The following is a 16,074-nucleotide window of genomic DNA, read 5'->3' as shown; positions in this document are numbered from 1 at the left end:
GACTGGTGCCTTCTGACAAGATGTCTGAAGCCCCCTGGACGCCACTGCATCGTCTTTGCCTTGCAGGGGAACCCTAGCTGCCCTTCCTCCAACATAGGTCTGTTTGCTTCTTTTGCAGGCCACGGTATATTCAATGTTCTTTGACAAGACCCCAATTCAAAGGCATTAATAACTGTTCAGTCTTCTTTCTTTAGTCAACTTTTACTTGCATATAAAACAATTGAAAAGAACTGTGGTTTGACAGATCTTGCTACTTTGGGACTAAGTGTCACTGAAATATACTGGAGGGGCACATAGAGAGTTTATTTTCTCAGTGAATGACTTGTTGGTTCCCAGAGAGCCACAAAACAGTTCATTCTTACTTTAGGTAAAACACAAAAAGTACTTCTTCAATGGAAACAGAACATATGGATGGAACAACAGCGACTAGCACTACAGGACTCATTTTTGAAGCACCTCCCTTCCAATGTAAGAACTGCTGGGCTATTTGATAAAACCAGCTATCTTTGACGTATAAACCTAAAGAAAACATTAGAAATATCAAACATCTGTCCTACTTGTGATTCTAATTTCTAGAGAATTAACTGAACAAAAGTATGCCTACTAAACTCTGAATTTTATAAATACTAAAATCCAAGAACTAGCCAAATCATCCGGTTCTATAATACCAGTCTAATGATCAAAGTGTATATTCTCTCTCTTTTTTTAGTTAGTTGTTGTGTGCCATCGAATCAGATTCGACTGGCAAAGGAGGAGACTACCCTTCCTTCTCCAGTGAAGCATCTGGTGGATTTGAACTATGCACCTTTGGGATTGCAGCACAGCTTCTTAACACTAGGCCACCAGAGCTCCACTCTATATTCTCTTTTGTGAAACTGCCATCAGTGAGAAAAAGCAGGAGATAACATTAAGATGTACATGAACCATATTCACAAGATACTTTTGTATCTGGATTTAATATATTCTATGATTTTAAAAAGAGCTTACATTAAGCCTGATCATATAATTTTCTGTAGAATTCTTATATTAATAAAGAGTTCAAAGGCTGCTTTAGACTAACACAAACCTTCCCTCAGCACAGAGTACCTGATTTATAACCATGTAGCCCTGTACTGAAATGACTCAGATAGTCCTAGATGAACTAAAAAATGTTCCATGCTTAGGTATTAAAGACGTGGTTCAAGAACTGGATTGGGCTGCAAAGAGATCCAAAGGGGAGATACACTTAAAACTGTCTACTGCAGTCGGTTCTATATGCCAAGTACACAGGTAAGTTAGAATTGTCTTCAAGGAACAGCTGTAATGTTATATAAGGTGTTGGAGGTGAATAAATACCTGTAACTGTTTAACTCCATTGGGGTACCTCTCATAAGTGAGGTGCCCCCATGAATAAGTATTTCTTACTGGCCAGCTAAAAAAAAAAAGACTTTTTGTGTGTGTGTGTGTGTGCGTGTGAAAGATTTTTTTTTTTTAAATTTTTTTTTTGTGTGAAAGATTTTATTCGGCACCATTACAAACACAGGATGTGAACAAAGGCACAGATCTGAAAGCTAGTCTCTTCCCTCTATGCTATCCCTGCTCACCTCCTCCACTCTCAAACACCTGATTTCTTGACAGATGCATCCGTGTTGATTCAGAAAAGCAGACTTTTAACATCTAGTACTCCCTTGTGGTAGGACAGAAACCAGTATACTGACAGTGCTAGGAACATTTTTCAGAACCTAATAATGGGTTTTCAGAGGCTGTAAATCACACGAAGAGATCGTCCACTTTATTCCCTCAGAGTAGGTGGTGGCTGTGAACTGCAAGCCTTTGGGTCGGCAGTGCAACTCCTCACTGCCAGCCCATTAGGGCTCCGATAACGCGTGACTAGCTGGTGATTGCAACAAGGGCTGAGCGTGGTAAGGGGGGTGGAGGACATCTGTTGTTCCCAGGGTTGCTCTGAATCATTTTCAACTTGATGGCACCTAACAACTGGTCATTTCATTTTACCAACTAAATGTAGCAACATCCCTAACTCAGGTGCCAGGTCACGGAGCAGGGCTGGTTTCAAAGTCAAGGCTGCAGCCTGTGAGGTTCCTTGTGAGAATGATCTTACCGGTCTATCAACCTGCATGATCTCCCAGAGCACCTCAGCCACATCGGGGAGGGTGTAGGGGGGTAGACAGAAGCAGCAGGTGTGGAGGAGCTGGCTGACAAGCTGCTGTCCAAGCTGGTTCATCACCTGTCCAATCAGTTCTTTCCGCAATTCAAAGTCTTCTTCATGCTGCAAGAAATAGGAACTGCAGGTTAAGTTCTAGTTTCACTTTTCAAAAACCAAATAAATACTCTTTCACCTCTTTTTTCTGAGAAAGGAACCATGCATATTACAGAAGGATCCACAAAATCTATTAAATACTTTGTTATTAGGAAGAAATAGTTAACACTTAGCACACCAAGGAAATGGGCATAGGTTTCACCCAGGATTAACTTTAACCTTTACAATTTTCCTAAGGAGAAGAATAAAACAATAGCTAAGAACAGCAATTTTATTAATAATTTTTCTCTCAAAAGTATACTTACTTCTTTTTTTTTAAAAAAAAAAAAATTCACTTACCATACATGTCAATGGCTTTTTTTGTACATTCACAGACAGATAACTACGCGTTCAATCACCACAGAAGTAGATTCCAGAACATATCTGTCATATTTAAAACCCCCTACCCCCTCTCCTTTAGCTACTGCCCATCCCTGCCCCTCCTGTACCCTAGTGAACCATTAATCTTTCTATCTCTATAGACTGGCCTATTAGGATCTCTCATATGAAAGGTACTGTGTAACATTAAAGGTACTGTGTAACATTCGGCCTTCTGACTTTCACATACCATGTTTCCCTGGCCAATTCATATCACTCACTAGCATTTAATTTCTCTTATGGATAAATAATAGTCCATTGTATTCACACACCACATTATATACTCATGGACTCAGTATCTACTGATAGACACTGGGTTGTTTCTATGTTTTGGCTATTAAAAAGAGCACTGCAGTAAACATCTGGGCACAAGTTTTTGTCTGGCTACATGGTTTGTTTTTGGGTTGCTCCCCCGCTTCAATTTCTCTCAGGTAGATACCTATCAATGAAATTATTAAGGCACGTGGAAACTCTTGAGGTGACTTGGTGGTGCACTGGTTAAGTGGTTGGGTGTTAACACAAAGGTTATCAGTTTGAATCTGGGTCTGCAGGAGATCTGGCTATATGCCCTTTGACACACAAAGTGTTAAGTCTATGTTTAATAAGTGGTTTGAGAAATTGCCAGACTATTATCCAGAACAGTTGCATTATTTTATATTCTTATCGTTATTGTGTGAGGGTTCCATTTGGTCTCCATTTTCACCAGTATTAGTTACTGGATTTTGTTCTTTCTCTTAAGAGGATTTTACTTCTTGTTTATTGTTAAGAATATACACACCAAAACATACCCCATTTCTTTCTTTTTAAAAAATATCCAACTGAAATGAAAAGCAGTTTGGAGATTTCGGTCAGATACCTAATCTTTTCTATCAAACAGATCTTGATAACTTTCTTCCTTTACACACACACACACACGGCATTATTACATATTGAAAAGGATCTCTTTAAAAACTGTTGCTCCATTTCTTGTTACTTTCTTCTTTTTCCTGCCAAACTTCTCCTTCACTTCGCTCCTTTTCCTTCAGTTCTATTCCACACCTGCCCAAAAGACCGCTTCACACTGTTTTCTCCCAACACACTCATCCACACATTCTCATGGTTCTTTTAAGTTTCTCCTCTTCTACAAAGTGATCTCATTCCACTTTTGCCCATAGACCTTTCCCTCCTCTCAAAGTGCAACACCTAGGACTTTTACTGTCGCCCACTGTTATGTCTTTATGCATCTCTATTTGTTAAGTAAATGCCAGATGGTTTGACAGCAGGGGGAGTGTTACACTGCTTTGTGTATTTTATGGCATTTGCACTAATGTCTTACTGTTGGTATTCTAGCTTAGTAAATAACAATGATATTCCCCTAAGCACCAAGGGAGAGATAAGACAATGACCTATAAAGTAGGAGGGCTCAACACTGAATACTTACATCGTTGGCTACACCTGTATGAATGAGATCTCTTAAGAACCGCATGACACTACAGTTGGCATCTCGGTGGTCTAGGGTGGTGGAAGCAATGGCCCACTGTAAGATAGGGATGACCACCTGGCTCCTCAGCAAGGTAACAGGGCTACGCTGAATAAATCTGATGTTAAAAAAAAACAGGTTACGAATAAATTACAAGACTTGGATATAAAAGCAGCCAGAGAAAAGAAAGGACCCTATTTTAGATTATTAGTATATTAAAAAAATATATCCCCAAACTCAAATTATCCAACTAAAATTTTATAAACCAAGTCAGGTCAATTCCAGGAAGAGTGGTAAAGAGGTCTCATAATTCCGTATTAAAAAGCCAAGCCCTAAAACCCCTAGAATGGCATCTCTCAAACCATATTCTACAGAAGATCAGGTGCCAGGGTGTGAAGAGGAATTTGTCAAGGAAAAGGTTTCATGGTCAAGGACTTTTGGGAATGAATAGATCTGAGAAAGTGGTTTTGCTTGTTTTTCCTTTAAAATTAATTCAGTGACTACTTTTCATGCAACATGCACAGGAAAGCCAGTGATGAGTGGTAAAAATCTACCACCAATTCTCTTACCAACTAAAGAATTCTACTTTAGGGTTATCACGAAAAGGACGCTAAGTTCTTCAAGGAAAAGGCTGAGGTATGACAGGTCAGGTATGAACTCTCGGCAGCATCAAGGTAAAACTACAGGTTCTGCAGAGATTATCCAGTCAAGTGTGTTTTTATTGTCTTGTGCGCGCTCCCTTCTTCATGGCAGGAACTCAGCAGAGTCTCTTGATCCCACCCAACTCGTCACACTTGCTTCTAGGGGTATTCTGGTTTACGATTTAACACTGGGTTGTGAATCATCGTTCTCTGTATACTCCAATTACCACATTTTTCAGCGAGAGGGAAAAGTTGGGAGTAGAGGACCTAACCAAACAGCAGGGGAGCTGAGCGAGGCGGCTGCTCTCGGTGGGACTCACCTGGTGGCGAGCCTGAATAAGTCATCTACGGTGTCTGGGTGATTCTGGAGACCATTCTGCTGTTCCAGAAGTTGAAAGGTAGGGATGCACAGTGCCTGAACAGAACAATTTTAAAAGAACCATTTATACACAAAGCGCAGAAAATACAAATACGAGTTAACTATCACGACATGTACAAGGGGAACAAAGAAGGGGAGCAGTGGGGAAAGACCATGCTGAGAACGAGAGTAAGACCAGGAGAAGAGGACCCTTTCCTTTTCCAGGTGACATCAACACTTTTCCTAGTTGAAGTTTACATTTTAAGGAGTTGGGAAGAATATGCAGATGCCCCATCAAAGTGTGAGGAGTTTCAGAAAGCAGAGACTGCCTATGTGCTACACAAGCAATAGTTCACTAAGGGTGAAGTTTTATTTATAATGCAGAAGGATCCATTTTTAATGGGGGAGAAGAATACATTAAAAAAAACAACCAAAAAAAAAAAACCAACAAAACACAACACAATGTGAGGAGAAAGGAATGCTATTATTTAACTCCACTTCTCCCCGTGAGGAGAAAAACTGTGGATCAATGCACTTTCCTATGCCTGCTACCTACCCTAACATCCTCCCTACTTTTAAAGAAACTAATTCATTGACTGCTCCAGGTAGAAAATCAAACTAGAATCATACTTGAGACTTTCTCACTTCAAATCCACTTACTCTTCTACTCCCTGGACTCTTCAAAATACCGAAACAACAAGTAGAGTAATAGCCACATTGCTCATGGTCCTGTGTGGGCAGTTCTCCCACACATGTCTCTCCAGAGAAAGCAGGAAGTTTCTCCTGCACCAAAGACCTTAACCGTTATTATTAAGAAATCAGCATGTCTGGGGGAAACATAATGAGGTAAGAGGGCGAGGGACATGAAGAAGGACATACTGTGGGGTCTCAGACCCTCCAGGCCCAATGCAGCTCTATTCCCCAGCAGAAACACACCTGTAGCATGTCGAGCAGTCCCTGCCGACAACCTTCCTCCATGCCATACTCATCCACAAGGATGCTGCCGAGGTACAGGAAGCAGGAGTGTTGATGCACATGGTACACATTCACCATCTGCCAAGGGAGCACACAACAACTGCTCACGCTACTCCTCTAGAGTGACAACATCAGCAACTGTCTCAAGGAAGAATTCAGAGGCAAGCTGGTCTCTTCTCTTGAAGGCAATATGGTAAATAAACCTTGCTGTTAAAACTGTGAAGCAGAGTTCAACTCCTTTATGACCTCTGAGTTAAAACCTCTTTTGGTTCCGCAAGAAATGCTGCAAGAAATCTGTAAATAATTCAAGATGGAAGCTATGATCTAGGACTGAAGTAAGATTTTTAAAAGAATCTTAGGATAATAAATTTAAGTTCTTTAATGCCCTAATGTTCTTACGTGTACTGTATTAACATTTTAAAAAGTTTTATAGCAACAATGTGGACAAAACTATGGCACAGTCTCACCTTGGAGAAGAATATGACAACGCGTGTGAAAAGTCAATGTTCTGAGCAACTGGATTCGCCAAAGTCTCAGCCCTGAAAACCCTGGGAAGCAACTCTTTTCAGTGTATGTGGCTGTCACTGAGTAAGAACCAACTTAAAAGCAATCAAAAGCTTTCCCCAAAAGATATCTATATACTCAACAATTTTAAATTCTATTGCAACAAACATGCTGATCTTAAATCAAACTTAATCTACAAACTTGGCTGAGACCTGAAGGAAAGAGAAAAATATGAGTAAACTTAAAAAGACAACTCTTCTATCAGCATATGCCATGGAATGTGCATAGGATGGAAGCTAGGAATCTGGTTAGTGCTGTACACACAAAATGATATACTCAGTGAATGACTGGAGGCAGGAGTTGGCAGAAATTTTTGTTGAAGGTTTTTCTGTTCCCTGACTACTCAACTGTCACTATAGCACAAAACCAGCCATAAGAGAATACCTAAATAAAATACTCATCGCTATGTCTCAATAAAACTTTATTCACAGAAGTAAGTAACAAGACCATTGCTTGTCATTTGCGGGCCTTGACTTAAGGGATTTTGAAGCATGGTTTTAATACTTACCATAGTACTGACTTCAGAATACACTTCCTGTTCAAGGTACTACTCTCCACTCTACTGGGTTGGTCAGATATTATTAGTTCAGATATTATTAGGAATAAAAACCAACATTAAAGACATGAGGGTATGTGCCAACAAACAGCAAAGGCAGAAATGAAGTTTTAGCAAATTCATAATACCCTGATTTGATAGGGACACTTTATTGGAGGTGGGGACATCTTACATATCTCAATGTACGTTGTACTCAAGATAAATGAATGTAGAAAAACCACTAACAAAATTCTGTAAAGTTTACCTGTAAATCGTTTGTAATTTCCTTTTCTTTTTTACAGTGTGAGAAGGTAAGGTTGTACAAGCACACTACATGATACCTGCCTGTGGGAGTGTCCCCTTTAGAGCGCCACACTACGTGTCTGGCCCAGGGTGGGCAGGAGTGACACTAGCCTGGGACCTAGAGCTGTTTTCCTCACAGCACTGATACATAATGTGAAGATGCTAGCAGAGTCCTCCAAATGCAGGACTGGCACCTGTATAACATCACCTCCCTAAATGTTGAGTCGTAGGCCCCTCACTTGTCACACTCGAGCCCTGGCCTGCTTTAGGGACAGCACTAACAGTGCCCAGTGTCTCAAGGGCAGGTGGAGAACAGCCCTCGATGTGAGGGTGGTCTCAGAGAACCTGATACAGCAAGTCAACACACAATTTTATATCCATTTTTGTAAAAATCAAAGTCTTAACATAAGCAATTAGCTATACCTGATAGGGGGGTGGAACCCGAAACCAGGAAATCTTCAAGTTTGATTTGAAGTATTTTTTTTCAAGGAAATGAAAATTAAAAAAATACAGTTGTCATTCTTTTTTTTTTTTTAACATTGAAAATGTTTAATTTCCTTGTTGCACATTTTCCTCCCGCTCCCCTAGTCCAGCCCGCAAATGAAGCCCTTACCTGTGGTCACACGGTAAGTCATTCCTTCAACATCATTTCACACTGTAGTGAGAGACTACGTATAATGCTTTCATAAGCAATGTTATAGACTCTCTCACTTATAGAGAGTATGTCTACCAGCATGTACTACTCTTCTCTAATTACTGCACACTCTGTATTGAGTGTAAATCACGACCCCGCGGAGCCCCAGGACACCACAGAGCCCGGTGGAGCTCCGAGCACCCCGCCTCACCCCGCCTCACCTGCGTGACCAGCGGCTGAAGCAGGGCTGCAGAGCCTTTGCCTACACAGCGAACAGCAAAGCGGAGACAGCGGCAGCAACGCTCTACGATCCGATTATCAGCCCGGTGCTTGTTTAGTGTCTCAGATAAAACTGGCCAGATCTGAGTGAGGAGCGAGAACACAGAAAAGCATTCCTGAACCAAGTGCTCAGAGGACACTCTCCTGGGCTTAACATCTAATCTGACTCAAGTGAGCTGGGTAATAAATGTGACTTGATTATTGGCTGATGTGTGTGTGTACCACCAAACATTACAACACACCCTTTCTCTTTTTAAATTGTGATTTAGGTGAAAGGCAAAAACTGCTTAAGAGAAACACGAAGGTCACTCAAGAACAGGACGAACAGCATGTATTAACGCTCTGGACTCACTGACTTAGGATGAAAAGGATTAGTATGTGATACAAGAAGTTTAAAGTTAGTTCCAGGAAGTTGGAAGACCTTGAACAAAAAGGACTAGTGTTAAGAAAAGGGCATCGTTTGATACTATTAAAGACTTAAGAATATTTGGTGGTTGTATCATTTAATCCCCTAAAGTTTTAAAATTGTATCTCAATTTTTGATATCAAAACATGCCAACTAATCCTGATAAAAAAAATTATAGAAACTTGAAACATTGGAGCGTTAACTAGCTTTGTCAAGAATATTTTGCTAAAAAAAAGTTGCTAGTTGATCAGACCGCCTATCAATTAAATTCAAGCAGTCACACAGGCTTCGTTCTATGGTTGGTTTTTTTGTTTTTTGCCTTCCCACTTGTTTTGTTTACAAATCTAAAATGAAGCAATATTTAACTGGACTGCTCTATTCCTTACTTGCATGAAATTCTAAATCACCTCCAGAAAATGAACCTCCCTGTGAACCTGGGGCTCTCTGGTGGCCTAGTGGCTAAGATCTGCACTGCCAATTCAAAGGCAGACAATCTGAACCTTTCTTGGGGAAAAAGATGGGCAATTAGCCACTCGTGTAATTTATAGTCACTGAAAACCAACTGGAGGGTCAGCTATGAGCTGGTGCTGCCTTGACTGCAGTGAGTAGTTTCTGTTAATGGACTGGAGGGGAGGTCTGGAAGTGAGGCCTGGAGGGGAGGTCTGGAGGGGAGGTCTGGCAGCACAGTCGACATGGAGACGTGCTGATAACCGACAGGTGGCACCGGTGGCTGCTGGGGAAAAGCTGTGCACTGTTCTCCTAGGTAACAGCCTTTGAAAGCCCCTGCAGCATCAGCTCAGAGTCAGTTCCAACTTGACAGCAATGATTTTTCTCAAATTTGAGGAATCTGGGACTTTCTCCTTCCCATTTTAGTTACCCAAAGTCTCGTAAGGAAATGAGTGGATCGCCTGACTCTGCAAGCATCCAGCAGCACTTACTTCCTGTATGACTTTTTGGCACGGGTGAGTCTGTCCATTTTCCACAATGGGGTTAGTGTGTCTGGAAAGACAACAGTCCAAAACAATGAAAGAAGAGCAATTTGACCAAGGACCCAAAGGCCTGATCCTTGTTCATTCATGTAGTATCATCTCATGAAATACAGAAACGCAGACTATCAAGTCATTCTTACACTGCTTTTCTCTCTACTCCACTCAACCAAGCACACGCTTTTAAATCATACTGTTTTCACATTCAAGTTACTCCCACTTGCACATGCAAAACCAATTCAATTCTGGGCACATGAGCTGTGGGACACAGCTACTTTTTCCATTTCTCTCCCTTAATAAAGCTACTCAATGTGCAGACTACGCATCAGAAATATGCACAAACTGTCAGAACCCACGGTGAGAAACCAAGAACCATTCCGTTCCCACCATTGAGAGCATAAAGCCTTGGGAACTCTAGTTTAGCAAGGCTATTTCACACTGTTCTGACGGGAAGCTGATGGCACACATATGGGCCCCCACACACTGTGTCCAGTCAATTCTTCTGTTCGGTTTTATAGATAAAAAATTTTAAGAAAAGCAGAAAAAAACTTTTTATGACTAAGTATCAGCCTTTTTAAAGGAAAACAACTCAAATTTTAAGAAGCCTCTGAATAACACACACACACCACTCCCACCAAGTTATGTTTTTTAATCCAGGCATTTACATCTATTACAGATTTTCATTTATTTATTGTGAAATATAGTTACTGATAACAGTATTTCAGAATGGCATGTAACAGAACTCTCCTAATTAGATGAGGAAAGTATCTCAACAATTCAGAGAAAGAGAACTGTTGACAATATTAATAAGCAAAAACAATGCCTCCGTGTTGACACCCTCTACATAAAACTTCCACACAAGCATTACTCTAACACTGCAGTTTTATCTCTGAGTCTCACAAATAAGAAATTATCTAATTCTGGAAGGATAACTTTCTGAACACTGTCACTCAAATCCTTTTTTAACCATTAGTGGTCTCCTGACTTGGAGAGATTGATTCCACAGTTATTTTGAACTCACTCATAAGCTACGCAGCACTAACTCTGAGTATATGGATGCCGTAATAGTAAACATTAGCGTCACCTGCAAGCTTTTTAGAAACAGAAATTCTCTGATCTCAGCCAAGATCCAACGAAATCAGAAACTCTGAAGGTGGGTCTGAGAATCTGAGTTTTGCAAAGTGTGACAGGTGGTTCTGAAGCATATACAACAGTCTGGGAACCAAAGGATTAGAGACCCCAAAAAACCCAATTACATTTTTAAAGGCTCTTTCACAAAGACCTACCAACAATAAACGGTTAAAATCTGACTTTGCCCAAAACCTTTAAGTAACAATAGGCTTATTTAGTCTCCCAATAATACTAGCAATTGTGAGAGGGGGAGAAATGCTTGATTACTTTTTTGGTACATATGAACTTCATCTGAGCTTTTAGTCCAATGCACGAAGAAATTCCCAACTTACCTAAATATTACTGCAAGGCGGTCTAAGAAGACAGTGGGGTCTGAGGATATGCCGTTGCTGGGTTCCTGAGACAACAGCTGAAGAGAGAGAGGCATCAGCACTCAGCTGTCCTTGTGCAAATCTACAGCAAACACTGTACTGGACACACCTACACATCAACTGTGTCTCAGTATCTTATTTCCTTAGAACAGATTCCTAAAAGCCCCTTTTCATCTTGTCCTCCTACCTTACTGCATCCTGCCAAGGACCCAAATTACTGCAACTGATTATCTTTTCACTGGGGAATTATTTTCATCGCCATTTATTATCTTTTCTAATTTTTGTATTTCCTTTAGCATGGTTAAGATGGATAGATTTTTTTTAATGTTTAATAGTAATTTGTGTTCCCTCTTCTATGAACTGTTCACTCATAACCAATGTTCATTTTTCTACTGAGATCTTGAATATATTTCTTTAAAAGAATTTTTCTAATTACTGAGAAAAATATCTCAATCACATTTGTTGCAAATATACCTTAATTTGAAGTTTGCCTTAATTTATAACATATTCAAGTACACAATGCTTTATGTCAGCAATTTTTCATCATTTTCCTTTTACGTTGTCTATTGTTTTCAGGTTTAATTGCCACTCACCCAAGCAATCATGTGAGGAAGCCATGTAAGCCTATTTTTTCCTCACAAATTTTCACGTTTGCTAAGTATTTGTTTGTTTCTTCCTCACTGATTCTTCACATTTTGTCTTTTATTTAAAATTACTCCCCCCCCCCTTTTATATAAACCTATTTATGGAGTGCCCAATCCGTGAAAACAAATGTTCAATTCTGGGATAAGTAATGTATCACCATACTTTTATAACACAACTTAAGAAATCAAAGGACCAACACAACAAGATAAAGGTAAATAATCCAATAGAAAAATGGGCACAGGATATGGACACGTCACCAAAGGAGACATTCAGATGGCCAAAAGGCACATGAAGAAATGTTCAAAATTCCTAGCTCTAAGAGAGATGCAAATTAAAACAACTATGAGATATTATCTCACCCCAGACAGAATAGCAAAGTTTAACACAATAGCAAGCAACAAATGCTGGCGAGGTTGTGGAGAAACTGGAACCCTTATTCACTGTTGGTGGGAGCGTAAAATGGTGCAACCACTGTGGAAAGCGATGTGGCGCTTTCTCAAAAAGTTGTAAATAGAGATACCATTGGACCCAGCAATTCCACTACTGGGAATATACCCCAAAGAGACCATAACTGACACCCAAGCAGATATATACCCACCCATGTTTATTGTGGCTTTGTTCACAATAGCAAGGAGTTGGAAACAATCTAAGTGCCCATCAACACACGAATGGATAGAGAAGCTGTGGTATATTCACACAATGGAATACTATGCTGCATTGAAAAACAAGGAACTCATGCAATATTATTCAAAATGGGTGAGCCTGGAGGACATTATGCTAAGTGAAATATCTCAGTCACAAAAGGACAAATACTGCATAGTGCCACTGTTGTAAAACAGGACTGACATCAGGGTTGGAGGGAGACTGAGATAGATGGGTTCAATAATATATACTGCCTTGAAACAGATGAGGACAGAAAAAAAAGGCAGAAACAGATGAGGGAGAAAACTGTTTAAAAGGGATATGTGATTAGGTATTTTTGTCATGACTGGACCTTGGGGGAGGGTTTGTAAAACAGTGAAAGAATTTTACTTTTCCAAGAGGGCTGTGTACTGGGGGGAGGGCTGGGAGGGGAGAAAAGTGCAACAATGAATGAATGGAAACCCAAAGTCTCTGTAAATTTTCAATGAAATTAATAATAAATAAAATAAAAAAAGAAACAAAGGACATGCTATCTCACATTCTTTTTCTCCTTAAACTATGTTACATGTTTTTATCAGTATATCACTAGTACTGAACTTCAAAATCATCTTGTCATGTTCTCCTAAAAATCTGACTAGTATGTCTATGTATTTCAATACACATGCAATTTAAGATAAGCTAACATCTCTGAACCATAGAGGCTTATAGCTGCTAACATGAATGCGATCTTTATTCTATCTCGTAACTAGTTATGAAACTTGGTGAAATTTTTTGATTTTTTATGCCGCTAGTTTGATAGATTAATATTAATAACTTTCCAATTCATTAATTTGGCTTTCTAGGTAGATAAACAACCACCTATAAAGAAAGAACTGTCTTCTCCTTTCAAACATGTAAATATTTTATATTTGTTTCACATCCTATTTCACCAGACTCACCTTTTTCAATGCCATAACCTGAACAGAACACAACTCACTAAGACATTCAGTAATCTTATCCAAAGGTAATCTGGCTAGAACAAGTGCTGTCCCTGGGGGGGAAAGGAAAAAAAAAGATGATGCAGATGGAGAAAACACAAACTGAATCATACAACGCACTGGTTACATCATTTGTTCAACAGATTAACTGATCAGTTTATTCTTTTAAGACAATGAGTATGGTTTCAAAAATAAGAAATATTTTGTTACGTATCTTTTTTTTCCAGGGAGCTCTGGAGACTTAGTGATAAGGTGTTGTGTTGTCAACCTAGACATATGGTCTAAATCAACCAGCAGTTCCATGGGAGAAACATGTGTAATGTCCTCCCATGTGATTTACTGCCTCTGAAAATCTTTTCCCAAAAAAAACTGAACTCAAGAAGACGAAAGACTGGCTTTCATGTTGACATTTACAGCTTCTTTTTTCATCAGCCTATTTTAAGGATATTTAAAATAAGTTTCTGTCAAAACTATCCTGCAGCACACAATGCAATACTTTCTGAGCTTCCCAGAGATTGTGATTCAGAGGGTCAAGACAGCCTTTAATTCCGACATAAGGCAACTGTTATCCAAGAAGTTTGAGAAAGAGTGGCATGCTTTCAGAAAGGGCTGACTGAGACTCAAGAAATGCAATTACGGTTGCACTATTACAAGAGGAGTGCTGGTGACACCCTGTATTAGCATTTGTCTACTCATTATAAGGTTGTCAGTTTGAATCTTGAGTTGCTCAGTCAAAGAAACATGTGGGAGTCCGTTTCTACAGAGATTTACAGCACTGGGAACTTTCTGGTGCAGCTCTCATCTGTCCTATGGACTAAGACTCAAAACAGACTGGATGGCAATGGAGTTTGGTCTAGTTTCTGTACAACAAACTGTGAGTATTCTATGTGTAGAATGGCTGGTTTGAACAAAAGACTAATAGTCATAACAGTCAAGTTTCTCTGTCTTGCTTTTTAAAATAGTTGTGAAAGTCTTTCCTCTACTCAAAATCCAAAGGATCACCTGTTAAGTCTTAGGTTGTTACTTCCTAAAGTTTTACTCACTAGAATAGTAACTTATCCTTAAATATTCAATTTGGATTATAAACAGAATGTTTGGCAGCAGCCTATAGGACAAAGATGAGTCAGACTTTTATTTCCACATTATCTAACCTTTTAATTCATTCCTTCCAGGGAAAAAATTCAATACGTAGAAGATACCACTGATAGGCTACCACTGTATCAAAGAGGAACGTGGACACCACATGTATCAGATATTGAGTATACATTTTTAAAATGGTTTTTTAATGTTTATGGTTCATTCACGTACATTTTCTTTCCCACTAAACTCTTCAACCTTGTGATTTTCCCCACTTCCCTTCCCTGTTATATATACATACACATCTCACTAGTATCCTTCTGTTTTTACAATAATGGCCTTAACACAGTATTTTACTTCAGTACTAAGGTCAAATTTTACTAGAAAAAGTTAAGATGGTGAGAATGACAAATTGTAAAAAGTTAAGTAGGAAGAATCTCTAGCTTAATGGCTTATTATCTAGGTGGATGGGGGAGTCCAAGTGTCAGCGTGTGTAACTTAATGGGTTCCTAACGGAAAGGTCAGCAGTTCAAATCCACTAGCTACTGTACAGAAAGATGAGCAGTCTTCTTCTGTAAACATTTTATAGCCACAGCCTTACAGCCTGATGGAAGATTGCTATGAGTTGAAACTCATTTGCGAAAAGCAGGTTAGTTGCTTTTTGTTTCAATGGAAGAAACAACATGCTACAAAATGAAAAGCTACTGCAAAAAAACACATTATCATGCTGACAGAGAGTTAAGTGATTTAATGAGTTAATGAGAGAGAAGAGATTAGCTGACAGACAAGGTCAATGGCTCGTGCTATGGCTTAACTCTGCCAATCACAGAAGAAACAACACAGGTCAACTGCACGGCCTGTAATTTGAGAACACCCAAATCTCTTTAAACTATCAGCTATAAGGATTTTACTGTCTCACAGGGCACGCTAATCTGTTTTTTGGAAAGTGTGGTTAGAAAATATTTTCTTTCACTAAGCCTATATATATGTATGTACTTAGCTATTAACTGCTGACAAATGATTGTTGTTGTTGTTATGTGCTGTCAAGTCGTTTCTGACTCATAGCGACCCTATGCACAACAGCCCTAAACCCTGCTCTGTCCTGCGCCAACCGCACTGCCTCTGACACACCCATCCCGATTACCCCAGTCACTGAATCAATCCACCTCATAGAGGGTCTTCCCCTCCTGCACTGTCCCTCCACCCTCCCAAGCATGATGTCCCTCTCCAAGGACCCGTCCCTCCTGGCAACATGTCCAAAGTATGTCAGACGAAGCCCCAGAATCCTTGCCGCCAAGAAGTAGCTTGGTTTAATCCTCTCCAAGATGAATCTGTTTGTTTTCCTGGCAGTCCAGGGTACATTCAGTACCCTTCTCCAGCACCACAGCTCAAAAGCATCCACTCTCCTTCTGTCCTC

The 16,074-nt window shown here is 39.8% G+C and overlaps 1 protein-coding gene across 3 annotated transcripts in view; it reads right to left on the bottom strand.

The window, feature by feature from the left end:
• Positions 1-16,074, bottom strand: part of TNPO3 (transportin 3) — an 88,733-nt gene that overhangs the window by 6,301 nt on the left and 66,358 nt on the right. For all 3 annotated transcript variants that reach the window (XM_006896049.1, XM_006896048.1, XM_006896050.1), the window contains 8 exons: positions 13,542-13,633; positions 11,278-11,354; positions 9,767-9,827; positions 8,365-8,505; positions 6,069-6,185; positions 5,095-5,189; positions 4,095-4,251; positions 2,099-2,266 (listed from right to left, as the gene is read on the bottom strand). In XM_006896049.1, coding sequence (XP_006896111.1) covers positions 2,099-2,266; positions 4,095-4,251; positions 5,095-5,189; positions 6,069-6,185; positions 8,365-8,505; positions 9,767-9,827; positions 11,278-11,354; positions 13,542-13,633 — 908 coding nt within the window. The remainder of the gene's footprint in view (positions 1-2,098; positions 2,267-4,094; positions 4,252-5,094; positions 5,190-6,068; positions 6,186-8,364; positions 8,506-9,766; positions 9,828-11,277; positions 11,355-13,541; positions 13,634-16,074) is intronic.

This window comes from Elephantulus edwardii, unplaced genomic scaffold (assembly GCF_000299155.1).
Source record: "Elephantulus edwardii isolate Elephantulus edwardi_28Jun2011 unplaced genomic scaffold, EleEdw1.0 scaffold00181, whole genome shotgun sequence".
NCBI classification, from domain to species: Eukaryota; Metazoa; Chordata; class Mammalia; order Macroscelidea; family Macroscelididae; genus Elephantulus; species Elephantulus edwardii.
Note: the sequence above shows the minus strand (reverse complement) of the source record. Positions and strands in the feature narration are given on the sequence as shown.